This window comes from Cinclus cinclus, chromosome 3 (assembly GCF_963662255.1).
Source record: "Cinclus cinclus chromosome 3, bCinCin1.1, whole genome shotgun sequence".
In the NCBI taxonomy this organism is placed as follows: Eukaryota; Metazoa; Chordata; class Aves; order Passeriformes; family Cinclidae; genus Cinclus; species Cinclus cinclus.
Window position 1 is genome coordinate 28,755,142 of NC_085048.1, and position 27,658 is coordinate 28,782,799.

The following is a 27,658-nucleotide window of genomic DNA, read 5'->3' on the forward strand; positions in this document are numbered from 1 at the left end:
AAGACAGAACAATTGCTTGTATGGACTACACAACTGGGAAGCCATAATTCCTTTCTTCCCTACCTTGCTGAGTTATCCCAGACAGATTACTCACTCCTGTGAGGGTACTCACTGGGATGAAAAGCACTCTAGGCTCTCATCAAGACAAGAGAATTTGAAAAAACTAGGCGGATAAAATTATGGATTTCTCTTCTAATCTATCACTTCCTCACATCCTTCATGTAAGATCTTCATCAGCAGTAAACACTCTTTAGCTTGCATTTGCTTAGCCCAAAGGTTACCCAGAACACTAATTACACAAGCACAGGATTTTTTAGTTATGCTCAGTCTCAGTTCCCCATAGGTATTTTAGTATCACAGCTCATACTGTCAGGTGCTGTAGCAATCCAACTCTTCAGTGATCCTGAAATAATAGAATGAATTCAGTTCTCCACTTATTTTTTATGTGACACACAAAATTCTGCTCACCTTCCACATCAAAGTTATCATTTTGCAATAAAACAAAACAAAATTAAAGTAAAATTAAAACCCAATAAAAATAAAATTAAGGAAGCTGGGCCATAAATACTTCTGATTTCACAGACATCACAATCCTGCTGCCAGCTTTGTAACAGTGGCATGCAGCCATTGCACTGAGCCTCCTTTCCATCCAACACCTACTGTACAAAGGGTGCATTCATTTTCTTTTTAAAAAAAAATCTTCGTTGGCTAGAAAACTGCTGCTGAATGATGCTTCTCTTTTATAGAGTTAGAATCCAGGAAACGAATTCCTTTTCCAAGCTGATTCATTTTAATATTAACTGTATTCAAAACTTAAACAGAAGAAAAGCTGCTAAAACTCATTCAATTTAACTGTGATAAAGAGCTCATCTTGTTATTTGTGTTTTTATTTCCTTAAATCAGAACCCATCCATATGATCCACTAGATCTCTGTATTTCTGTAACAATGATATTCATTATACTTACAGCTCCCTTTGCTCCTGGTAATCCCATGTCACCCTAAAAAGAAGACAAACTATATTAGAAGAAAGTCTCCTTACCACAGACAATACAAATGCAGTAAATGTAACATGATGTTTCTTTCAATATAAAAATTTCATCTATTTAGTTGATATATGAAAAATTGCATAATGAATAATTACAATTCCTTTGAGAATAAAACCTTTATTTTGAGTGGGTTTTGTACAATTCCTTTATCAAAAACTTTTCTGTAAGTTGCAAATGAGAAAGCATGATTTTTATAATTGGTTTTGTATTGTTTCTCTTGGAATTAGACACATGGCTCTAACCTCTCAGTCACAGGACAATCTTAGATAGATGATTTATTGGAAACTGTTAGAAGAATCATTTTTTTGACCAGGATTTTCTAGTTTCTATAAACTGACAGAACTATGGATATTGGTGCTGTGTTAGTGCTGAAAAACTGCAACAGAAACTACCTAAAGTTCTGTGAAGAAGCCAAACAACAAGTTTCTATTTCCAGCAGTCTTTCTCCTGGCTTCAACAATACCAAAATCCCTCGATCACCTGACTGAAAATAGCAATTGCACTATTCAGAAATGTTTAGGTTTTCCTCTCAACTGGAAAAAAAAAACCAAAAAACTTTCAAAATATTGTAATCACCTGTGAAATAGATTAGCATGAAAACACCGAAGTAACTTTGAGTAATTTTTGTAGATTGTACTTTCCCAGTTCCTAAATGTCATTGGTGAAATAACTGGTTTCCAGTCAAAGGCCAGTCTGTTAATGAACATGTCATAATTGAAATAGAAGTATCTGTTATCCATTTAAAACCAGACTAGCTGTCAGCACACTTAACCCATAATATTGCTTCCTGGGAATCTGCAGAGGGACTGTAATGCTCAGTTACTGGACACATACCTCACTAAGGCTTTCAAAATTGCAGCCTATGGGGAAAAAAACCACTGATTTCCAGCATACAGCCTGGCTAGCATTCTTTGAATAGGGAGCAGTTTACTTCCTTTAGAAAGTTCAGTTCTGGCTGTGCTGGATGAGGCCCCATGGGAGCCACTGGACCAGTGGGTTTCTCTTTTGGCAGGGAAACAAACCCTCTTGACCCAAAGGGCACATGACCCAGGAATTATCCATGTCAATCTACAACATGCCATACTCCTGCAGCACACACACACACACACAAGCGCGCACACACACACATATATATAAAAATATAGCTGGATATATAGATATAAATATATAAACATATATATGTATATATATATGCAATATCACAGTGCCACAGCCTCTTCCCAGTCCATTTTTCCTCTCTCTAACTAATCATTGCAAATCATATTTCCAAAGAGAACGTCAATAAAAAATATTTCCTTTAAGTGTGAGTCATTAAGGATATATATTAACTTTCCTTCTGTTTCACCTGAATTAAACTACTTGCTCATCTTCACTGCCTCAAACACCAAGAATTGATGTGCCTGTGTATGCATGTCTATATATATTATTATATATAAACACTCCTCTATAAAATCCTACATACAAACACAGACTCATCCTTTTTCTTCAAGGCAGTCTATACTATATTGTACACCTAACAGAACCTGCATATTTCAGTGCTTTCCAAACAGCAGGAATAGAATAATTGGGCAAATAGAACTGCTGTACTCTGCAAGGGCCAGTTGGTATAACACTGAAATATGCCTTTCAATGATGAAAACATAATTCCTGAAGCGCTCCAATACTTTATATTTTTAATTTACAACAACAACATAATATTATATCAGGTAAAGCAAAAAAAAGTGCCTTACTAAGTCACCCTTTTCTCCTCCATCTCCTTCTGCTCCAGGTGCACCCTATATGAAAGAAAGACATACTGTTAGCCTTCAGATTTAGTCAACTTTATGTGACATTCTGTACTGTGATTTTAAAGTACCATGATCTTTAACATGACTTACTTGTTCACCCTTAGGTCCTGGTTCACCCACGGAGCCCTAAAAGGTTAGAGATTAAAAATTTTTAAAAATAAGTCTTCATAATTTTAAAGTTCTGGTTCTAAAGCACTCTAAATGTTATTTGATCCTAAATTGCACATTCATGCAAGAGACTTTTAAAGCTGCAAATTTTTAATAATTAAAGTACTTAAATCTTACTATGTAATTTATGTGACAGAGTGAAGGCAAGTACTAGTGTGGAACATATAATCCACCACCACACTGTACAGTACAGATTCTTACTGTCCAACAGTACATCTCCCCTTTACACGAGAAATGCTCTCGCAGCTGCTCCAGGTCTGCTCTGAGAATTACTTAGAAGCTACAAGTAAATAAATCCAGTAAGTTAGATCTTAGGAATATAGAACTACTATATATTCCATATTGCTGTAGGCTATACTGGCCCTGCTAATGTGGGAAAAGCAGAGACATCCACAAGTACAGCCACAATCTTGTCCTGCGTGTTTCTTAATTCTCAATGTCTTTCAGCAAATCTGTGTCTAGGATTTTGATCACTCTAGTTACAGCTGAAAGGTTTGTATTTTAAAGTCAATATTCCTTTTCAAAAAGAAATTAGATTATGTTTCATCTTAGAATCCTCTAACAAAACATACCTGTGTGGACAGGCAGGAAACAAAGAGAAATAAATTAATGACCCAATTAATTTCAAGCATATGTATTTTTTTCTAGAGCAAAATTATTAACTTTTTAGAACAGTATATAATTTAGGAAAATATTTTTGTATTTGCATTCTGTTAGAAAACCAGTCACACGATCATTTTAATATTCTTTGCAGTCTGTGCATGTTCAAAGATATGCATTCCAAATGAACTGTAAGTGTGCATGATAATCCTGTTTTTGTAAAACAGACAGAGATGCAGCAGTTTCTCTCCCTTTTCAGAGATCCATTCAATTCACATAAGATATAGGCACACAGACTGATGTAGCTTTTATGAATTTAATAAATTCTGACATGTCCTCATGTTCTCGAAGATGAAGAGCTAATACTAAAATATCCACAAAGCTAAGCAGTATAAATGACAGCCTATTTAACATTCCGACTTTGTCAAACAACACTGAAACTATTTTGTCTGAAGTGTTCTTGGCATTGTGCCTTGTTAAGGCTTCCGAACTACACAAAAAAAGACATTGGTTTCCATTGGTTTTTTTGGCAGTTCTTTTTCTCTCCTTACTCTTCTTTAGTGCAATAAAACTGCTAGTAGGTAATGCTGAGATAGAACAATCTATGGCTTTTGTGAGCCTTGTCCTGCAATGTTTGTATAAGCAAATATAAAAATCACAACTGAAACTACTGGAATCTATTCTACATTGAATCCAAAAAGTGCAATGTAGACAATAAGGCAAGATGTCAAATTATGAAAATACTATTCTTGACATACTGTCTATCTATTTTGCAAAATTCCCTCTCAAATCATACTCAAGACCTAATTGCAAAACTGCCTGTCAGCAGGATCCAAAACTGTACGAAGGGCTACTTTAACTACTTAGCAGTTCAAAGGATCATGTTGCAGTGCCAAGGTATGGCAATTAGCTTGGTGCTGTTTAACTGTCTAAAATAGACAGAACCCGAGTGTATGAAACCAATCCAAAATACGTGAATCAGAAGCAGCCCAAGTGGTGAATGCTGGGGTTTGCCCATTATCACTGTTGCATGGGCATAACCACCCTGTAAGGTTCACTGAAGCACAAGCCATTGCTCCTGTATTGCTTTGTCCTGCTCTCTCTGCTAGACTACATCAGGTGTGCACCTGATGCACACAGCTCCTCACCCAAACCAGCGGCAGTCTAGTTCAGGCCCCAAAAGAGGCAAAGACCTAGGCTGTGACCTCCTCTTCCAGCCTGAAAACCCACCCAGGCACAGGGTGACATGGTGCGGATTGGTCCATGTGGGCTTGGAAACAGGAACACCAACCCTGCAGTTAGCACACAATACTATGCTCGTAACATTCAATCATTATTGCATCCATCAAATTTTGTCTCCTCTCACTTTTGCATATTACTTCAGTAAAAATAATTGGTGATTTATTCTTTAAGTGGTCATCACCTGCATGTAGACAAGATGCCAACAGATAGTACACAATATTTAACAGCTTTGGGATCAAGAATGGCTACTGATATACCAAATTAATGAATTATACTGGCTTCTGACTGATATTTACATCAACTCTTAGCATGTAGATACAGCAACACAACAGAACTTTATAGCATCCCTGTGTACAAAACCATGACATTTTGAAATCAGAATGGGAGGAAAGGTTACCTCAGTCTAGAACTTACTCCTAGACAGGGTTGACCCAAAGACTGGGCTTAATAGGCTACAGAGACACCTCTTTCCAAATTGAGAAGGTTGTTTGTGTAAGACTGATGCAGTTGCAAAAGCTGAAGGGAAGAGGAAGGATAGAGTAGCAAAATGCTCTCCAGGTGTGTGACTTAGAAGAGATACTGCAGATCAGTGCTGCTTGGCAAGGTGGCAGCCATGCTAAGCCTGCCCCAGAAAAGTCAGTCCAGCCTCTGTGCAACCAGAAAATAAAATATGAATCAAAGATACAAGTGGAGAGCTAAAAAGCAGTCATAGGATTAAATAATTGTTAGCCTAGCACTTTGGACTTTAGGGTATTTACACAGAGCATCAAAGTGACCTCGGGTTTTTAAAAACAGTCTAGGCACAGTTAGATACTCAGAAACCTCTTGGTTGCAGCCTGAATCTCTCTAGGTCTGTTTACAGCATCTACATTCTACTTTTTATCCTAGAGATCCAAACCATTTATATGGCAAATGAGGAAAATCAAGCACCTTTGGAGGGAGGGTGTCAGCACTGCAAAAAATGTTAGGTGTTTTCCTTCTACCTTTGCTTCCTCAATACCTTCAATCTCCCTCTGGAGAAGTCTAAAATATGAATTATAACCAAACTAATACAAAGAGATTGCTTTATGTCAATACTTACATTTGACTAGAAACATGTGTCCTGATCTCAGCATTAAAAGAAAACCAAACAAACATGAAAAAAATACCTCAACAACATCAAAGACTTAGAAGATTGCTTTTAAGTACCTGAATAACTTTTTTTTTTTTTTTTAAAAAAAGCTTTTGTTTCCAAAAACAGCAGTATATCCTATCCAGAAACCCTATGATGTTCACTGGGAGCATACCAAGGGCAGGATTCCTCTGCTCAGCCAAGACATTCCACAGCAGTTCTACCCATCTCTGACTAACAGTCCAACAGTCCCCTGGCTGTCAGGAGGATGTATGAGGTACTTCACAAGTATAATTCATTTAATACTGATGTAGACATGCCTCAAGTAAGGAAGATACAGTATGAAACTTAGTATTTTTTTATCAAGTATGTCAGAAGTTTACAAGTGAATTCCACCCTTTGCAGTCTCCTATAGCCAGGAGAAGATAAGAAACATCTCTGGATTAATGTAATGTCTTCAATAATATACATTGAACAAAGCAAAATAAATTCTGCAGTTATGTGAGGCTCCTAGGGACCAATCCTTCCCTCTCAGCAAAATACTACAAGAAGGACTTATATCCTGTAATTTTGTATGTGTGCATAGGTGTCTCAATAGCTTCATTACACCAATAGCTGCATTAGCATGTGCATTTCCACAGCAGGTCCTAAGACATGTAACAGGCATCACTACAACAGCAGGTGAGGGTTGAAATTGCAAAGCTCTATAGTGACCACAGACCATGACTGTCCATTTCATATCTGGCTGTGTCAATGATTTACAGTACAATTTAGGTCTTTATTCAAACTTAAAAACCAAAAGAACATTTACATCAATAATCTTATTTCAGTCCCTTAAGTGACAATGTCAAGACTTTTCCTGTACATGTTTATCAGCTACAAGTAGTTAATGGGCTCAGAAAGCACCACTTTCAAGCAGTTAAAATACTTACATACAAAACAAGAAAACAGACATTAATTCGTGGAAAAACTGAAAACAGTGCTCAACTTATGTTGTTTACTCCTGGCATCAAATTGCATGTACGAGTGCTTTTCTTACCCGGTCACCTTTACCACCAGGAAGGCCTGGAGGACCAGGCAGTCCAGGAAGTCCAATATTACCCTGGGGACCCTGTGAAAATAAGTCAAGAATGTAAACTTAGCCAATCTGATTTAGAATTAACAACTAAGGGTCATACCCTGAAGCAGATGGGGCAGCACCTTATTCCCAGAGCACACTTAGCTTGATGAAAGAGGATTATCTGATGCAAATTGGGCTGATCCAAAGTACAGAACTTTAAACAGAATCTTATTATGAATTTATAGCTGACAATCACAACAGAAATTACTTACAGGGTTTTCCACCCTTCAGTCCCTCAACAACAGACTGGTTCTCTTAAAAATACTTCCCAAGATCTTGCACTCTGCGACTTGCACATTCCTCTGTAACAGTAGGCTCTTTCAGCCCAGACCTCCCCAGCTATGCTTCTGTCTGATTCTGTGCAAATACTGCTGGAGCTCTGGTAAAAGGTGGCATTCATAATGTGCTCCATTCATTGGTTTCACATAGCTGTTAGCAGAAAGCTGGTCTCTCACTGCTCCTGTTCCCTGGAGCCCACACAGGAGTGTGCAACTCAGATTTTCATGTCACAGGATTTATGGGTCTATCAAGTAGAAGAAAAAGTCACACACATCTCCATGTAATTTAAAACAGCATTTTCTAATATTAGCACAGTCACAGAGGACTGAAAAAGAAACTGAACCACCACTCATTTCAATGTTATTTTCAGTTCCCTGCATGGATAAATGGGTAAGTGTAGTTCCAGATGATACTATAACTCTTTGAAAGTAAACAGGGGCACTGAATATGGAAATAAACTGCTTACCAACTTCCCTGGTAAACCTGGAGGACCTGCAGGACCTGTCTCCCCTCTGCTACCCTGGAAGCAGAAATAGAGGGACAACATAATTTCCTGGAATTCTTCCTGTGAACTGGGAATAAAGTATGATTTTTTTTTTTTTTTTTCCTTAATGGTAAGTGATTTACACTACTTAGCTGTTGGGTTTAACTGAAACTTCTTTTTCATAGTGCAAAAATACCATATGCATTAAAACCAGTGAAACTTTCTGAGTAAACATTTTTGGTTAACAATGGCATATAACCCTTATTTGGCATTAAATGATGCAAATAAATCATTTTGCTGAGTGGTTAAGCAAAATGAAGCTCCCTTCACGGGATCACACTTGAGAGTTACCTGTCACAAACATATTCACTTCACTATGACAGCTCTGGCAGGCACACTTAACTTTAGAATTTTGTTTAGTTTCATCACCTGAGCTCCTATATGACCACTCATTTAAAGCACCTGCTCTCCAATGCACAAATGTGAAAAGTGAATGCAGAAGTAATGCATAACATTCTGGTTTAAAAAGAGTCTAGAGTGTTATTGGGAGGGGTAACTTTTAAAAATCACCATTTATAATAGTGTTAAGCATAAATATGTGCTTTACTGCATCTTTATATCTTCACTTCAGACACATTTATCCATTCAGATATTCACATTAGTGCTAAAATTCTATTTCTTAAAGCAGTCATTTGAATACCTACTCTGGGTAAATCTGACATTGAGCCAAACTTGCAAAGATTTTAAACAATTTTTGAACTAAATACCTTTCTCAAAAGATAGTGTCTCTTATGATTAAACTTTTCAAAACAGCTCAGTAACGTTTATAGCTTTACTCTCACACATAAAGACATATCACTGGACAGAAAAATTCAAACCATGTCCCAACACAATCCTAGGTCTCACTTAACAATCTCTTCTTAAATTCATGGTGCGAGTGTGTAAAGTGCTGTTTGCAATAAAAGAAAGATATAACATTCAAGAACATAAAATGTCAGTAATTGAAGTTATTAGTTCTGGAAGTTGATAAACTATTAAACACTAACAAAAAAATTTAGATAAAAGCAGATCTTAGCATTCTAGTGCTGTATGCAATGGATAATTTAAAATACATTAAAATACATTTAAATATTTTTTTTTTTCATAACAAGAATGATATTTGAAATGTTGTGGAATGCTAAATAAAAGGAGATGGTGGACATGGCCTGTTACACTAGGTCATAAATGCAATGACAACTTCTCACACAAGCTTAGGAATGCTAACTCTACAATTCAAAAAATAGTTAGGTATCCTGGAGAGATCACAGAAGCAAGCATAAAGAGACTTTTCAATTAGTATCCTTCAAAATAACCTATGGTGTTAAAATAACTAATACTTTTAATCACTTTGCATAATTTTTAGAAGCTTTTTAACGTAAAAAAAAAAAAAGAAGAAAAGAAAGAAAAAAAGAAAAAAGGAACAATGTTCCCTAACTCACCTTCATCTTTCAACCCAGAAAATGCATTAAAATTTTATTTTATCACAAAATTCTGAACTACATCTCTGATCTGGAATACTGCTATATTTCTGATGCAGGTAAGACAGAGACTAAAATTATGATCAACATTAGAAATTTGTCTTCTCATATCATTTTCATAACACTCATTGCTATACAGAGATGAAACAAAAGCAGTATAATGTTCAGAGAGTTAAAATCTTATTATATACCTCTTAAGCACATCAAAAGTTCTGGTGGTCACATAAAATTCAAGAAAAAGCTTCCATTTTATTTCAAATGCAGAAAAAATATTTTGTCAAACGCACACCACAGACACTTGTTCAAACACAAAGCTTTTCTAAGGAGGTGAAGGAGAAAGTTAATTTACAGAAGAGCAGAATACAAATGCATAGTATTTCTTTTAAACATTGACATTATGTCTGCAAGGACAGATTATTTCAACGTATGGGCCAGCGCTGCAAGAACTGCAGTGGTGTTTTAGCAAGTAAGAGAGAAACTGGAACCCAAACAATGAGGAATCCCATCCCTGGCACAACTAGGACTGTAATACTTCCTTCAAGGTATACTAGACCGAAATGGCCCTGGAGTAGTTTATACAGTAAGCTGCTTACTCATAGTTCTGGAGAATAAAAAAGGCATCTTGAAATGTCCTCATGCAAACATTTAAGATGCAACATCAGTCATGTCCTAGAAGAGCCTACATTTTCCCCACAGCCTATAGGAGTGTTTCTGAAATAGCTGGTTCAGGTGTTGACATCTGTCGTTGGTCAGATGAAATGTTCCTCTGTGCTGTAAGTCACTACGGGCAGTAATTAGAGCAGAAGGCAGTTTGGCCATGTCCTCAGCCTGCCTTTCTTATACAGCAGCCCTCTGTAGAGCAGTGCAAAGCTTCAGGCCACCCACAAACCTGCAGGCATACTGCACTGGTTTTAACACAAAGACTACCAGAATCTGTATGGATTTATAGACTTTTGGCACGCTTCAAAATCCATACTTTTCCTGGAGGTGAAACATTTAAGGAGGAAAAGTAGCCACTCTAGTTTGGAGTGAGCTGAGACCGACCGGCCTGCACCCATGCTGGTGAACATTCCATGCCTCTAGGAAAAGGCACATGCAAAATGGTAAGTGTGAAATGGTAGCACAGCACTGCAAGTCTGAATACCACCAGAATGCAACCCTTCCACAGCTCCTGTGCTAGACTGTGATTTTACCACAGATTGTGATTTTACTACATTTTAACGCGAAATCTACCTTCCCTTTGTTTCAAGGCACAATGGATCAACCACTTAATACAGGTAATGATTTAATGTCTTTCTCACAGATCTGTTATAGCCAGCTGTTTTACGTAACACACATGAGAAGACCTTACAGGATTTACAGCAGACCTTCCTTTAGGTTGTCTGGGATGGTTTTCATTCTCACTGAAATTTTGAAGGCTTCATCCTTTTGTAGAATTCTCACAAACAAACAGTTACAGAATGTACTTGCATGCTAAGAGAGTTTCACAGGCTCATTGATTTCCTGTTCATCAACTGAGTGGAACAGTAATAAAAATGAGAATACATCCCAGGCAATTTGCATCTCACTTAGTTTCCCAGATAATTGAAACACTAATTAGAATCACTGGAGAGGTAATCCACATCATATACTGTAATAAGCCTTTACTACTTTAAAAAATTGTTATTAATTATAGGTAATTTGTTATATATTATTAAATACGTGTCACAGTACTGCCATAGAGAATTAAATCTGAGTGGAATAAAGAAGAATAAACAAAGTACATTTTGGATACTTTAAAACTATATACACTTATGAGACTTAAACTTACCAAATTTTTGTCATGCGAAATCTCAGAGGAAATACTCATTTAAGTTCAAGGATTTATCCACAAAAGCATCAACAGGACTCTTTGACCCTCAATACAGTACTGAAAAGCATCCAAGTATGTAAACTAATATTTGATAGAAGAGTAAATGTACAAGTAATTTCTCTGAGATTTTAAATGTAATTTTGCAACTTTGCCAGAGTAATAATTAAATTGTACTGCTCAGGATAATGGTAAGAGGTAGGTGTAGAATGAAATGTTCCCTCATCTTAACTATGCTTAACTTCTGCTTTGGGCAGAAGCAACAACCCAGTAGCTGTCATTCTCTTCATAAACGATACTGTAGCCAAGTCTAGAGGGCAGAGACCTCTCATTCTAACCATGTCTACTGTTAGCTGAAGCCCAGGACAGCTTTGGGACAATAGCTCCATAACTAATCCATTTTTTTTTACCCAGGTCACTGTCTACACTGCTTAAGTGAGGCCAACATTGTGATATCTGCTGACATCCAGAGGTCTACCACGCCCAAACGTCAAAGAGAATTGCTGGTGGAGGTATTGGACAAGAATCTGGCCATGTCATTTAGGAAGATAGGGGTGGATACCAGGAGAAGTGAAGAGGCTTGGAGCTTACAAAATTTGACTGGGATATGTAGTTTGCAAGGGGTGACAGAAAATTGCTACCCTGTATAAACCATGGTGCAGAATTGGGTAGGGTCAAAAGGTTTTGTTACATTCAAGGCTCAGGTTTACTGGATAAAAAGTACCTGCCAATATGGAAATGCACTTTGTCCTTTTGACTCTGCTATAAACATTACTGCTAACTAACCCCTTTAGCTCTACCATGAATGTAAACTGTGACACCACTTCTGGAACATGTCTGAAATTATACATAAAAAACATGTCCACTAATTCCTAAACATAGCATATAAATTGTGACACGAACATTTCATCCAACAATTATCAACCACAGAAAATGACACATTATTTCAGTTGCAGTTATGTAAAAGGAATATGATAGAAAAGCTACATTTCTGTCACTATAACTAAATTACTTAGGGTAACCAAAGTTACATATCAGCTTAGGCAGGATGCAAATATCTTTAAAGACCAGAAAATTATTTAGCTGAAAGTAACTTAAGATGCTGAAAACAGCATTCTCTTCTAACTTTACGCTGTGTGACATTTGAGTACTAAATCCAAAGTTATTCTCCAGGTTTCCTCTTTATAGTGAGACAAAGGCACTTCCAGAGAGGAAGTCAGCCCAACTGACCAGGGCTCCTCAGAATTCTCTGGGAGGCCTATGGTACCAAATCTTAGGCAGCTGGATATTTAGTCTGTGTTGTTAATGTTGGGGGGAAATGTATTACCTCCTAATTTTGAAGTGACATATACGAATGCTGGCCTGCACCCACATCAAGTTTGCTCAATTCACTAGACATGGATTGTACTTTAAGTGATTACTTCAATATTACAAGCTCTCTGGAAAACCACAGGGTGCAATACAGGCTCTCAAAATGTTAGCAGTTTATAGATTAAGTAGTTGAAGAAAAGTAAGGGATGAAAAAGCAGATGCAGTGGTCAGTATTTTCTGCAGAAACTAATTTCAATTACTAAATCTCAGCAAATAGGAAAGAAAGTGATTAAGCAGCTTAGGGAGAGTGGCTAAACTCCACTGATTAGGAATGACACTCCCATATTTGAGGATTCTTTCCTTTGGCCCACCTGCCATGCCAACTGACTTAGAAAGGTTTAAATCACAAATGAGTTTGGTAATTACTTGGATTATTTAGAACAATGTGAAGCAAACCTAAGGTTAACCAACAAAACAATTAGAGTGGGGTGGAGAATATGTTTCATTTAGAAATAAAAGGCAAAATTTCCATGTTGCTCCAGTTGTTTTTCAAGTTTACTGGACACATGTACAGCAAAAGTGTGTTTTTTTTCTTCCTGCTACACACTCAGATGCCAGTTTAAGTTTTTTTTTAAGAAAAAGCAATAATAGACTAAAATGATAGTTTTTAAAGCAAGTTTCTCCTAGGGATATTTGTCAGAGGTGAAGAAAATGAGTCTCCTAACACATGAGTTTGCCATGAGTTTTTAAGTAGAGCTAGTAATCTTGTTTTCAAATATTTAGTGTCTTCCCTGTGAAACTGTAGGTATTGACAGACTCACAAATGGCCAAAATCTGAATCTGCTGTATAGTAACGATATCTTTCCAACTACATTCCAACAGCTGTTTAGCAATAAAATAGACTGAAATAACATGGTTTATGACAGTGGAGTCCACAAGTTATTTGGCAAACAGTACAAAAGTATTATTTGTCCCACAGAGCCACTGATAGCGTTTTCTTGCATAACTTTTCAAAAAAACTACACACTAGTTGAAGCAAAAAAAATTTCGCTCAAAAAATGTCTTTTGCAAGTAGATAAAGCCGAAAAGCCCTGTTATTTTTAAATGTAACCCAAATGTAGGCATGTAGGTTTTCCTTAATGCAAATACCAGCCTGCTGGCCATATTAGCAGAGTCAGCCCCGTTATCCCCCTGCACACCTTCACCAGATATCCTTTCCTCTGGAGTTCTGGTCCTCCTGGAGCTACCAGCCATGTTGTCTCAACCAGTTTCAAAGCAAAGAACAGGGGTAAGTGAAACAGGGGAGCAAAGAGGATTGCATGTGGCTGTTGCTGTGCAACCAATAAATTCCCCATATACTGAAAAATACCAAGGTTTTGCTTTCTCCAAGGAATAAGCCCAACCCTTCCTGACTTCTGAGTCTTCTATAGCAAGTGTAAAATGGAACAAAGGGGTAAAGGAGAAAGAACTGAAGTGAGTTTAAAAGTGAATAATTCAAAATAAGAAGAAATAGGCCAAGAAAAATACCTGAATAGTAACCATAAATTCTTCAGGCTTTGAAAGTGTTTGGTTATGCAACTTTGTCTAAAACAAGCAAGTATTAAAGCTGTGAGGAAATTTCAAATTAGGAAAGAAAAAAAAACAAAAAAAAACAAGTAAAATTCTCTTTAGAATAATTATAATGGGATAATAATTGCTTTTCTCAACTTATTGTCAAATTGCCTAGTTTTAGAAGTTTGAAAATCATGCCAGATAGAATTATTTAACCAGCAGATTATTTTTTCCCCTAGAAATGGAAGGGCAAAATGCTAAAAGCTGAAATTCAAATGTATCTGCTGCATGTACATGCTGCAAAAGAAATAGAAAACATTCTTTATTCTGCTCTGGAAATAAATATTGATTCAGCTTAGACTAAAGCTCTCTGAAGTTCAATAGTTCAACACTGTGTCCTTCCTAAACAAAAACCCTCATCATACCCCTTTTCTTTGCAGATATAAAGTGTTCCTAAAAAAAAAAAAAAAAAAGAAAATAGAAAGTTATTCCAGTCATATACTGCCTGTAGTCTCAAGCTGATGGGAACCAACATAGTTATTATCTAAGGCTCTTTATAGCTTTAAGGGAACTACAGATGAGAAGTAGCTTACTGTTGGATGTACCATATACAAAGTTACTTCATAATAAATAATTCACTTCCTTTCTCCATGTTTTATTGGCCAAAAGTTTTTTTTTTCTATGGGTAGGTTCTAATGTTTGACTACATGTTTTCCAAAATGAGTGCACTTTGAAAACACAGAGAAAATAAAGGTAAAGAATCCAAATGTCTTGCTGGTCTCTAGAGTGATAAAAGGAAAAATCACTGTATTTAATCTGCTTTAAGTATTTCTGTCCATCTACAGGGTTACTAATAATTAACCTGGTGTGTCAAACCCTGTTCTATGGACTGCTGATTTTGTAAATTCATGTTCACATTGAAAGGATTAAAGGAATAGTTCAGCAGATTACAGTGCTGGGCAATTATCAGAGTGGGCAATTACTTTGGTCTGATTCAATTATAATTCTTGTTCCTGTCACAAGTGTACAGTATCAGCCTAAGAACAGGGCTGAAAACGTTTTTGAGTTTACCCAACACTTTCAAATCCAAAGAGCAAAAATAAAGACAAAGCCAAAAACTTGTTTACATGTTGGGTATTTGGGAGGCTGAAGATACTTGTATTCCATCCTAGTAAATTCTCTTATAATCTCCTTTTTGTATCATCCTTAGGCAGCTGCGGACACAGCAGTAACGCTAAGACTGTCCAAAATAAACATGATCTCATTAATTAATACATCTAGCACCTGAGAGCATAAACCACAGGAAAAAAAAACAGAAGAAAATAGAATCTGTTACTTAGCTGACTGCTGGTGTATGTTTAGGAGCTAATTCAAAGAAGATATTTCTGACCCTTACAAATATATCACAGGCAGTATGTCACTAAACCTCTTGTGAGAATAACCTTGCAACTGCATGAGAAAAACTTGAATCATATTATAGAAGAAGGTCAGAAAATTCCAGGAAATAATCCCCAGAGTATCAGTGGCAAGAGGGGAGCCTGGAAAAGCAATTGCTTACAGAGCCTGGTTAACATCATCAGAGTGAATATTTCTGCAAGAAAATTTTCTTCAAATCACTGATTATCTCATCCCTCTCCATCCAGAAGGATTAACAGCAAAGGGGAATTAGATCAGCCTTATGCAGCTTCCAACTATGTCAGGTCCCCTCTAGAGAGAATCAGAAAGCAGTACCCAACACTTCAGTATCCAGCTGTCCTTTGTCTTCAAAACTGATCCTCAAAAAATACCATCAGTTCACTTTTCTTAGCAGATTGATTTCCTGCAACAAGCTATCTACCCAGAAACAATTTCTCCAATCTTCCAAATCTTTCCAGTGTTAAGGAAAATCTTCAGGAAAAGAAATTATAAGAGCAGTGTTTCCAATGAAAGATAAATGTTATTCTTCACACCACTATATCTATGTTAGTGATGCCAACCAGACTGTTGCAGTGGAAGAAAAGGAGTATGGTTCCAGCTTTTTGTCACAAACCACACTTATTCCCTCTGTTTTAGCTTTTACTCAGCATACTTAAACACAAAGACAAGAAGAATATAAACAAAGGTTAAAAATTTAACACCAAAGCCAAAAACAATCATAGGACATTCTGACATATAAAGGACCATATTTCCCTATGTGATGATGCACATCCTCTTGGTACAGAAGGTAAAGAATCAATATTTACCTCAAAAATTAAAACTTATTATAAATAATAATTTTACCTTGTGGCTACCTTCAGCAACCCTATCTTGAAACACTGCAATTTTACATACACTCAATTAGAAATTTATTCCATACTTACTGGTGGTCCCTGGGGTCCTGTTGGACCTGCTTCTCCCTCTGGGCCCTGTTGACCCTGTTTTGGAGAACAAATTTGAAATGCAACAAATTTGAAAATTTTTTTTACATGTTTTTCTAGAATTTTTGTATAAGATTAATAGTTTTACCTGTTTACCAGGATTTCCCATTAACCCTGGCACCCCAGGAGGACCTCTATTACCCTGTTGGGCAGAGGATGAAAATGTTAGCTGAACCAATGGTTTCTTCTTCCACTTTAAAATAAAAAATTAAAATAAGGAAAGCAATAAGGTCTAAAAAATATCAGCCTGTGCTAATGTTTTGACTTCTGCCTTATTTTTGGTGTTCTTTTAACTTTTCTGACTTTTAACTTTTTTAACTTACCTTTCTATCTAAGTCAGATTTCAGTTCCTTTGCTGTTTAGGTGCTGACAAATCCCAAATAGGTTTGATTGCTGCTATCAAATCACAGAAGGCAATGTCACCCCAAGTAATTTCAGACAAAAATCATATCAGTCTAGTTTTCTTTTTCAATTACTTACAGCTAAACTCATCATTGTCTGAAACATTCCACAGTCTCAATCTCACAACAATTTTTTAAACTAAATTGGAATTGATGTCGCAATTTGTTGCTACCTAAATAGAGATGATAACCTCTGTGATTGCATCAGCTTAGGGTGGCTATAAATTCTATTTGTATTACATTATTCTATTGTATTACATCATTCAAGATGCAAAGAGTAGTCAATATCTTCCTGTAGCAATGATTTCCAAAAATTTAAAAGGAAATGGCCTTTTTAAGGTAGTATTAAATGCCTAGAATAATGAAAACCATGTCATGTAGCACAAGAATCATGAAAATGCACAGGACAAATTTGATGAAAAATTATATTTAATTCCTTCAGCCTAAGGCTTGTCTCTTAACACAAGAAAAGTTAGTTAATTAGTTAGTTAGTAAAATTTCACTGAATACTTTATAACTTTAAATACTTTAGCACTTTATTTGTGCTTTAGATAAGAAAGACAGTACTCAAGATGCTTTACCTTTGGGCCAGGAATGCCTTTCATACCTGGAGAGCCTGGGAAACCCTGAAGGAAAAAAAGATTTGCATTTATTTCTTGTTAAGGGGATTGAAAATGGTGTTTAAAAAAAAAAATAAAAGGAGCCTTTCTCATGCTTGAGTATTTCAAATCCTTTTACTTGATATTGAAGCACTTTTATTCAATAAGGGACCAAGCTTGATTTTTTTCTGCTTACAAAGTAACAGATAAGAAGTATTATTCTTACTTCATAAATTGCAAAAGGAGCATGGATAAGTGAGGACTTGTGAATTTTTCTGTCTTAGACTAGAAATACATGCCTAGTATGCCTAGTTCCAGTATGCTGAGACTGTAGGTGCTGAGTTTAACAGATACATTTGGACATTTTTCATTCCCTCCTCACTTCTCTGCAACAACTCATAGCAAGTATGCTGTTACCAACTTGTCTTCCAAGCTTAAGACTTCACTTAGTATTACTAATGTATGTCCAGTTCTGATTTAAAACATCTCCTTCACTGGTACTCACAGCAATTATTCCTATAGCAAAGTCTTTTACTACTCCCATAGCAAAGTGTTTTAAAGAGGTTTCTATTTAGCTTCTGACAACTGGTACTGTTTTCTTAATTAGTGCATGAGGATTACCTTCTGAATGAGCCCAGAAAGCACTAGTGATTCCCTGCAAGTTCCCCACAGGGCATACACTGGAGACCTCCAACCCACCCACAGAAAGAAGCAGGAGCGTGATGCATTCCAGATGTTCTGAGCCAGCAGAATATCAAAGGATGATTGTTCATGGAAGGTATGTCAGACTAGCAGCTCAGCCTTTCCTGCTCAGCTTGGGAATAGTTTGGCCCCAGTCAATACATTGAGACCAGCCCTAGCTGTGGGGTCACACCATAGTACCCACGGGGTCCCAGGTAGGAGAAGCACAAGAGTCACATCCTGGCCACAAATGTTTTGTGAGGCCAAGCTCCTCACAATGGCATCGTAAGGACATCTAGACTTGTGTGCAAAGGTTTTGCATACACATAGCAGAATTTCCCCTTGCATTACACATACTCTTCCCCTGATCCTTTTGCTTAGATTTTCACTAGAATTACTCCAACATCAGAGGCAAATCAATCTATATACAGCCTTTCTGTGATATGAACTGAGCCTACTTTTCAAAGGTAAAATACTTGATACTTACTGGCAATCCCTGGAGCCCTGTATCACCTGGAGCACCAGGTTTTCCTGGTTCACCCTGTAAAACATTTTAAGTTGTAATTTATGCAAATCTAACATGAGGGAAAATTTTATTTCTGGAACACTGAGTTGACATACTTTTGGATCTGTAGTACAGAAATGTTAATTCAATTACCCAAATAATGTGCATAAAGCCATGAGCAGCAGCCACAAATTAATGAACAAATCTAGGGCACTTCTAAAGCTCAGAAATATGCCAATTGTGTCTTACTTTAGCTCCAGGCATTCCAGGGATCCCTTCACGGCCATCAACTCCTGGTAAGCCCTTCATAAAAAATAAAAAAAAAAAAAAAAAAAAATATATATATATATATAGTGACCTTGAAAAGATTTTGCTCAAGCACTCAAGCACTAATATACAAAGTAACATCAAATGAACTAAATAAAGAAATTAAATATACATACAGGCTCTCCTTTAGGCCCAGGGAGGCCATTTATTCCTCTTGTACCTTGAGGACCCTGAGAATAATAACAACATTTAAAAATTAGGCTAAAGGCAATGAAATCATTAAAAGAAAGTCAACACATACTCATCCAGATAGACATTATTTTGAGAGTACCAGTTACGCACAGTTTGTATACTATTAATGTTTGCAAGTCAACAAGAGTCAAAATTTGTCTGTGCTCACCCTTTCTCCCTTTGGACCTGTCTCCCCTAGTGGACCTCTCTGTCCTTGATCCCCCTACAGAAAAAAAATATTTTAGAAATAAAATGAGAATAAACATCCTTGTGGTTTTTTTAGCTAAAACTCTCAGAAAATCAACAAGTACAATTCACATTTAGTGAAAGTAGACATCTCAAAATCACACTACATTTAAAAATGCAGTTTCTTAATACTGCAGCTGACAGACGTATTTTAAAAAACACAGCTCAAGCCATCACCTGAGATTTCAGGAGTGTCTAAGCAAAGGATGTTACATTTGCTTGTTTAACACAGAGTTACTGGCTATTCCATGCACAAATTCCAGCTATGGAAGCAGAGAGCTAAGAAGAATTTGAGAAGAAAAACAACCAACCAAACACCCCAAACAAATAAAACAAACACACACACAATAAAAAATTCCAACAGAAATTGTACAAATCTCCCTGTATGGGTTTTGTTCCAGTTTGACACCTGAAAAATTCCAAGCCACCCTAATGCACAGTAGGACTCAGAAGGAAGAGGAAACCATAACATACTGAGAAGTTAAAATGGGTTCATCTACCTCAAATTCTTTGGGAACATTAAGACATTACTGACTTGATATCACTGTAATATCATTTATTCACCTGTTGGGAGTCAATAGAATTGGATTAATCAGAGGCTTTTTTGATTCACACCCATGAAGTTTCACTAACTGGGAAGTGTTTGGATAACTCATACTCTACTTACAGGTGCACCAGGAAGACCTTGGGGACCAGGATCACCATCAAGACCACGTGCTCCCTACAAAACAAATAGATAACACAAGATATTAAGGTGAACTGCTGGAGCAGTATGTGTCTTTCTGCTTTGCTTGGAGCTAAAGAGTCTCCACAGATGAGGGGGCTTTATAGCTCCAATTTTTAAAAAAAGCCAATAAATTTTCTTCATTTATCTTGTTTTCTTAAGGAAAATATGAAAGAAAATATTTTTAAATATGAAAAAATATCAGTCAAAAATAACATTCAGATCATTCTCTGAAAAATCTAGGAAGGTAGTCTAGGAGGTAGACCATGCTACATAAAAAATCTCTGTAATCTTCTTTAAATATATCCTTTACCACATAATAGTATAACATCAAAATATGCAGGGAAATAATGAGGTGCAGTGCTGCTATTTTTATCACATGTTTCAAGGAAACAATGCAATCACTACCATGTACATAAATGTAAATGGAAAGAAAAATATTGTTTTAAAAAAGATTTAGGGAGAACATAGAACTCCTTTGTCAAACAGATGATGTAAATATTTCAAGTAGACAAAACATTAACAGAAAATGTAGGCAAATAACTACAAAGAATTAGAACACACAAAGGCCAGAAAAGTGAAGATTAGTAATGGCTTAGCAAACACATACAAGAGGTTAGGAAGGATCATTCATGATAAGATTCATAATCAGGAGAAATTTAATGTTGTCCCTTAAGACAGACAATCACAAGATTTACATGATTTGACATCTGGAGAAGGAGCTAATAACAGGGTTGCTACGGTCTACTCCTTTCAGAAATTTTTACTGTATGGATTTAACAAGATCACGAGACTAGAAATGTAGCATCCAGGTTTGAAATAACAGATAGAAACTTAGAGAAACAAAAGTAAAACTGTCCAGCAAAGTAAGAGCCCACATAAATATTAATCCCATTGGCAACAATTTAAGACACAGAGATGTCAAAGAAAGAATGGGAAAAAGAATAAACTCTCAGTAAAAACTCCTGACAAGAACTGGATGATGACGGAAGTAAAAGGCTTTAGGAAGATAAAAATCTCAAGGGGGACTACTTAATAAATTTTAGCTTTGATTAAATTGTGCTACAGTTTAAAATTGTTATAACTTGCTATCTTGCTAACTACAGACTTGCATACATGCCAAACTACCATAAATGCAAGGACTTGGGGAAAGGAGTGAAGAGTACATGTCCTTCATCAATTTGAAGGACTGAGCTACTTTTTTCCTAACAAGAAGTACAGTAGCTATGGAAATACAGCCGGCAAGAAAGAGAAAATACAGGGGAAATAAAAAAGGAAGCTTAAATAAGTTTTTAAACATCCAGAAGTGTATAATTTTTTAGTATAGGATATTTTATAGAAAGAAAGGTTAATACTCACTTTGGTACCCTTAGGTCCCATAATACCAGTTATACCTCTGATACCTAGAATGCCCTGAAACAGAAAAGTATATTCAAATTATGCTTAATTCTTTTCATTAGAACTGTCCTAGTTTTCAGACAGAAGATTCAAGACTTCTACACCTTTTCTTTATGATTATTTTACTATTTTCTTAGTATTAAGGGAGATATCTAACAACTGCTGTATTAGAATCCTTAATTTATATGGTAATTTCATATTTTACTAATTTTAGAATTTTAACAAGAATTAAAAAAAACCTATCAGGCTGTATTATAAAACCACAAATACACCATAAGAACCAAAAAAAACCCACTGATTTTTCTCTTGGGTTACCTCAGAGTTGAAACATTCTCACCTGCACCTTGTGTGAAAGGAACATGTGATGGCCAAATTTGCAAAAGTGTTATCTTAAATGGGGAATTGGACAGATGAAGGAGATTTTACAGTGCTCCAGAGGCAGATAAAATAGGGCAAGGTTTTTGAGAGTACAAGTGCTAAGTTTATATGTCCACTAAGAGGCTAGACTAAGCAGACATCCTAATGGAGGTGGATGTATAACTATCATCACAGCTGTCATCGCTTTCCTTCAAATTAGTCTTGTGGGAAATCTGGCTTCACTGTCTTCCTCTCCCCAAGAGACTGACGCTACCTGAGATGTCTGCTCCCTGCAGAGACCAAACCCACAGCTGTAATTTGCTTGTCCTGCAACTGCATTACTGAAACAGCTTCAGGCACCTCCCCATAGCTTAAAAAATCCACTCCTTGAGAACATTCCACATTGGCAGCCTCTGCTTGCTCCTCACAAAGTCAGACAGACTCTTGCACAGAACATTTGAAGCCTTATCAGCCTTAAAGGTGGGGGAAATCGTGATAATGCAATAATCATTACATCAGCCCCACAAAGGAGAAGAATACAGTTTAATCCTTCTTCTAAGATCAAAGTAGGCACACTGTGGCATCCAGTACTTTCTATCAAAAGCAGCACCTCTCCCAAGAGTGGCTATCTTATGCAAATCTTGTCAGTGGAAGACATTGGTTGGATTGCAGGTGCTGTGGTGGAGACTGCATACTTTAAACCCCTTTCATTCATTGATGTAAGGAGCACATAAGAAGACTCAGCAGAGTCCACAGGCTCTCCATCTGTGCCTCTAAAGCACTGTGTGTCCTTTTTCACATGGATTATCTACCTGATATGGCTTTCTGCATATTATGAATCTTAAATTTTAATAAAAAACAATTATTTTAAAATTTGGTTGTATGGCAACCAATTGGCAATACAATGAAATGTTATGAGTAACACATTAAAAAGGAAAGTCAATCTTCAATTGCCTTTTAATGGTACTGTGTTATTTCACAGTGATTGAAGAACCTTACCAAACTGAGTAAAATTGATTTGTCCCCACAGGCCTTTCAGACAGCAGAAGCTGTCTCAAGTACTTTGTCTGCACCACAGATTCAGGGATACCTTTTCAGAATCAAGCACCAGAAGGAATGCACCCTTTCTTTTATTTAGTCTGTTATTTATCTTTTTCTCGTCATGATCCAGAGGTTTATGTTGTCATATGTATATGTTCATAGAGAATTTTGTAATTTAGCATTTAGATGTCAGGTGCATTAAGGTAAGCTTCTGTATAGCATCAAATCTGGACATCAATGGCACTAAATACTTTTACACCTAAGAAAAAAGCATGAGACCCTAGCAGAAAATAAACCATAGAAATTAGAGGCATCATGCCTGTTTCTCCTGCTTAGAATGACCCCTTCATTCTGTTCCCTAGTCCTTTTCAGCCAGGGTAACCATAAGAGCTCCTCAAAGGGAACAAGCTGAGGAAATGTGTCAGAACAAAACACAGTGAATCAGAACAAGAAAATAACTAGGTATGGTGGAAGGATACTTCTTTTGTAAGCCAAAAGGCAAAAAACTTTAGGAAAAAATAAAACTGTTTTCAGTGGTTGCAACTTCATCCTAAAATCTTAGCTAAGTCTGAATTTCATAGCTGACTGTGTTTTAAACACAATGAAGTCAGAGTCATGACAATTATGCAAAAGAAGGTGAAGGGGAAAAGAAATTGGACTATTTTCACAAGCTAAGCACAACATGAAATTTAGGATGTGAAATAGTTTTTAAAGTTAGCAATTCCATAGAACTATATGGAGCTTTGTACCAAGCAATAATGTAGGTTTTGGAGGGACTTAAATAATTCTACTTTGATTCATAGACAATATGGCGGAATAAAGAGAACCGTGCATGGAGGTTTTACAATATCTGTTTTCTTACAATAATAGGAAAAAAAGATATGTCATTATGTAGAAAATGAGTAACACTTCAAAAGGAAATACTTTACTGGAGGGCCTTGAGCTCCCACTTCACCATTGGGCCCTTGGTCCCCTTCTTCCCCCTGGAAAAGCAAAAAGAAAACACCTGTAGCCAATCCGTACCATGCATATTGCTCTGTCATTGTGTGAGGTGCATTTCCTACTTAATGTTTTCTGGCACCATGTACTGTTTGAAAGAAATCCAAATGAAATCATACCACTTCCTCAGACAGATACTCATTCAGGTTCACAGTCCATTATTAGTCAAAAGGGTAATTTTAAAGAAACCTCAGTATAGAGAATAATATTTTACCCTTAACCTGTCATTCCATTTTTTCTTGAAATTAATGTCTTTAGGATTTCTTCAGGCACTGTAGTGGAAAAGGATATTAGTAGGACTAGGAGTAAATGGTATAAACTGAAAGAGGGAAAATTTAGCTTATCACTTAGGAAGAAATTCTCTACTGTGAGGGTAGTGAGACACTGGAACAGGTTGCCCAGGGGTGTTGTGGATGCCCCAACCCTGGCAGTGTTCAAAGCCAGGCTGGGTAAAGCCTTGAGAAGCCTGGTCTAGTAAGAGGTGTCTTTGCCTATGGCAGGGGAGGTTGGGACTAGATAATCTTTAAGGTCCATTCCAACCTCTTAATATTCTATGATTTCTTGTTCTTCCAGACGAAAAGTGCAAAAAGTTTTCTCAAATGTTTTTTTCCTGCAACACTGAAGCATGGACCAAGGCAGTGCAAGTCTGAAAATTTCTAGCAAATATTTCAATATTAAAGAGGTTATATAACAAGGTTAATTCAAATGAAACACCTTGAGAGAGTTAACACTTCAGTTTTCAAGATTAATCAGACTTGGCCTCTGCTTATGAACTTACATTGTGTCCTTTCCATCTCAAATGTATTTTTCCCTCTCATTCTTCATGAAATTACTCCTCTGTGCTGCAGAACAGCTAACTTGGTAAATTCAGGGAATTATCCTGCATTTAAATGTTTGAAAATTTTTCAGTTCTTCAACTTAGCTTCAATTTTCCCCACAAGTTCTACAATTGAACAATCAAAATAAAAAGCAAGAGGAATATGACATGTGCATCACAATAAGTACATAGTACAGGTGAATAAAGAATAGAGATGTGCCTTTGGTTACTCTGGAGCACTATGATATGTAGTATTACTTCCTGCATTCTGTTAAAACAATTGATACTTATAACAAAATACAATACTGTTTTTGAAGGCAAGGCTAAACTTGATAAGTTTGCTAAAAATAACAGCAGTTTTTTTCCGCTTTTTTTTATTTTACCTTATAACCTTGCTTTCCTGGCTCACCAGACTCTCCTTTTGCACCTTTTTGACCCTAAAATAAGCAAAAATCAAAAAAAAAAAAAAACAAAAAAAAAACTACATCAATAAACAGCAACTATTCAAAATTAAAATACAGTTTTCCAAATCAGACATAGCCTTCTGAGAGCTGTCTTGCTGTTTCATCTCAAACCCCATTCACTACTCCTTCTTCACCTAACAAGCAAACACTATATATTAAGTACCATTCCCAAAATACCTGCTTCTGAATCTAACAAGGCTGCATTTCTAGGCAGGTTAGCATTTCTTCTTATGTTATCCCAAAAAATTTCCTGAGGCCAATAGTATTTCTAGAAACCAGCAAAGAATATATTATTAAAAAATCTTCGGTAAAATGAGTCTCAAAACATGTTAATTTCAATATAGTATGCTACAGTCCTCCCAGGAAGAGAACAAGAAGTCAAAAAGATCAAGGATCTGGGGGAATATTTAGAGTTTTTGGAGTCAGACCACAAATGATCCAGGAAGTGAATGAAGCAATCCTTCACATACTCTAATCCTCTCAGGACCACACATAAATTTTACAGTGAAGATTAGAGGAGTAGCAGGATATTTCAACAAGAAGAGATTATTTTGGCAGTCAAGAGTTGAATAACCATAAGCAACCACACTAATGCAATATTTTTTGAAATTAACAGTGGAATGCCCTTTTTCAAGTCAGTAATTACCCTCCCTAGAGCCTTGAGACAGCATCTCTGGAAGGAATGCTGGAACAAACAAGTTCTCTTACCTTCATACCCATTAAGCCAGCATGTCCTGGACGGCCAGGCGGACAAGCACTGGGACACTGGAAAAGCATTCACATAGTTACTACCACATAGGCTGAATAGGATTGTCTGAGATGACTTAACAAGAAATAAAAACACAGACAATAATCTTACCAACAGGTCGCCGTCTTGCAGGCCAATCGTTCCCTAAATTAAATTAAATTAATCAAAGTCAGCAATACAGAAATAACCAGACATGACTCTTTAGGTAATACATTGATTAGACAAAACTACTATCTAAACCTGGAATCAGAAAAACAATCAACCAAAGGATCTCTCACATGAAAAGCACCTTATCTGTAGGATTTTATTATAGTACTGCAGGTCCTTCCCTCTAACTTAGAACAACTTTTCAAAAAAACCCAAAATATTTCTCTTGCTTTGTAAACTACTTCAAATATACTTTCTGTTAAATATAGAACAAATATGTCCAAACCCCATTAATTTCCTACAGAAACCAAGACAAATTCTATAATAAGAATAACTTAGTGCCATTTACCAAAAGATTCAGGTCTTTACAGAAAAAAATATTTTTACAGGGAAAGCAATCTTCCCAAAAGCATTGGTAGATGACAGCTGCAATAAATTAGATATCAGTGTACAATGAGATGGACTCAGTGGGGGAGAAGACCTTTCCTGATATTAAATCAAATATTCAATGGAAGCTAACAGGCAGTTTATGATGCACAACAGGGGAAAAGATTATTTCACAGCAGCAGCTGAATTCTCTGAAGAGGGAGAGGAGCACACTTTTTTCAGAGAAAAGCACAGGAAAGTTTAAGGAATGAGCTCCTAAAGAATGGCCTTCTTATGCGCAGAAAGATTTTTAAAAGCCAAGAGCATTTGGGTCTGTAATGTATTCAACTGGAGTGGGACTGTGGCCCTTCAGAAACCTAAAACAGAAAAATCTTTAAGAAATAGAAGCACTATGTGCCACTACTGAGAACTCATTTCCACTTGTTTGCAAACTACTCTTCTCCAATTTACCATTCATGTTTTTTAAAATGCCTCCACCAATCCTCTGGCAACTTTTAAGAAACATTGTATAAATAAACAAAGGATACCTATTTAGGGTCTGTCCCTAAAGACTGAGGGGAGGAGGTTCCCAGCAGACAAACAGTACAATTTTAAAAAGGCATCAGCACAACACCTTTCCCAGCGGTTCGCATTTTCCAGCGCTCAGACTGAGATGTGTCTGCCAAACTCTCAATTTCTCTGAGCAGGTAAATTGCCACAAGACAAAGACACATTCCTCCTTCCAGGAGTTAAAAAAAGGTAGCTGTTTTTCCCTGAAGAGGCAAAGCATTACTGCAAAGCTTTCTTCTATTCTTTGCAAGTAGCAGATCTGATTTCAAGAAAGACATTAGAACTCAACCCACCTGGAAGTGTATATTTCTGTCTCATGAGCCAAATACTTTTTTCTTCTCCTAACAGAGAAAAGCCTACCCCTACTGAAGTAATACCAGTGAGGTCCAACGAAGACTACATTTACAGTATTATGATTCACAGGGGACTTTAAATACTGTGTATTTGCAGTTTGCAGAAATAGGAAGGCATCACGACAGAAGTTACATAATTTGGATTACAAACTGCCTTATTATAACCATAAAGAGTAGAAACTTGCTTTCTAAATGGAAGATCAAAATCTTTCTGATATCCTAAAGTAAGTATTCCGCTGCAGAACTTGGGGAGAAGTTTTGTTCAAGCAGCAACAATACAAA

At 36.6% G+C, this 27,658-nt stretch overlaps 1 protein-coding gene across 1 annotated transcript in view; it reads right to left on the minus strand.

Annotated features, from left to right (window-relative positions):
* Positions 1 to 27,658, minus strand: part of COL9A1 (collagen type IX alpha 1 chain) — a 62,399-nt gene that overhangs the window by 8,388 nt on the left and 26,353 nt on the right. The window contains exons 16-33 of the mRNA XM_062488569.1: positions 26,052 to 26,084; positions 25,901 to 25,957; positions 25,112 to 25,165; positions 23,842 to 23,895; positions 21,476 to 21,529; positions 20,060 to 20,113; positions 19,316 to 19,369; positions 19,092 to 19,145; positions 18,898 to 18,951; positions 18,631 to 18,684; positions 17,445 to 17,489; positions 16,551 to 16,604; positions 16,406 to 16,459; positions 7,821 to 7,874; positions 6,995 to 7,066; positions 2,925 to 2,960; positions 2,778 to 2,822; positions 967 to 999 (exon numbers count right to left, since the gene is read on the minus strand). Coding sequence (XP_062344553.1) covers positions 967 to 999; positions 2,778 to 2,822; positions 2,925 to 2,960; positions 6,995 to 7,066; positions 7,821 to 7,874; positions 16,406 to 16,459; positions 16,551 to 16,604; positions 17,445 to 17,489; positions 18,631 to 18,684; positions 18,898 to 18,951; positions 19,092 to 19,145; positions 19,316 to 19,369; positions 20,060 to 20,113; positions 21,476 to 21,529; positions 23,842 to 23,895; positions 25,112 to 25,165; positions 25,901 to 25,957; positions 26,052 to 26,084 — 915 coding nt within the window. The remainder of the gene's footprint in view (positions 1 to 966; positions 1,000 to 2,777; positions 2,823 to 2,924; positions 2,961 to 6,994; positions 7,067 to 7,820; positions 7,875 to 16,405; positions 16,460 to 16,550; positions 16,605 to 17,444; positions 17,490 to 18,630; positions 18,685 to 18,897; positions 18,952 to 19,091; positions 19,146 to 19,315; positions 19,370 to 20,059; positions 20,114 to 21,475; positions 21,530 to 23,841; positions 23,896 to 25,111; positions 25,166 to 25,900; positions 25,958 to 26,051; positions 26,085 to 27,658) is intronic.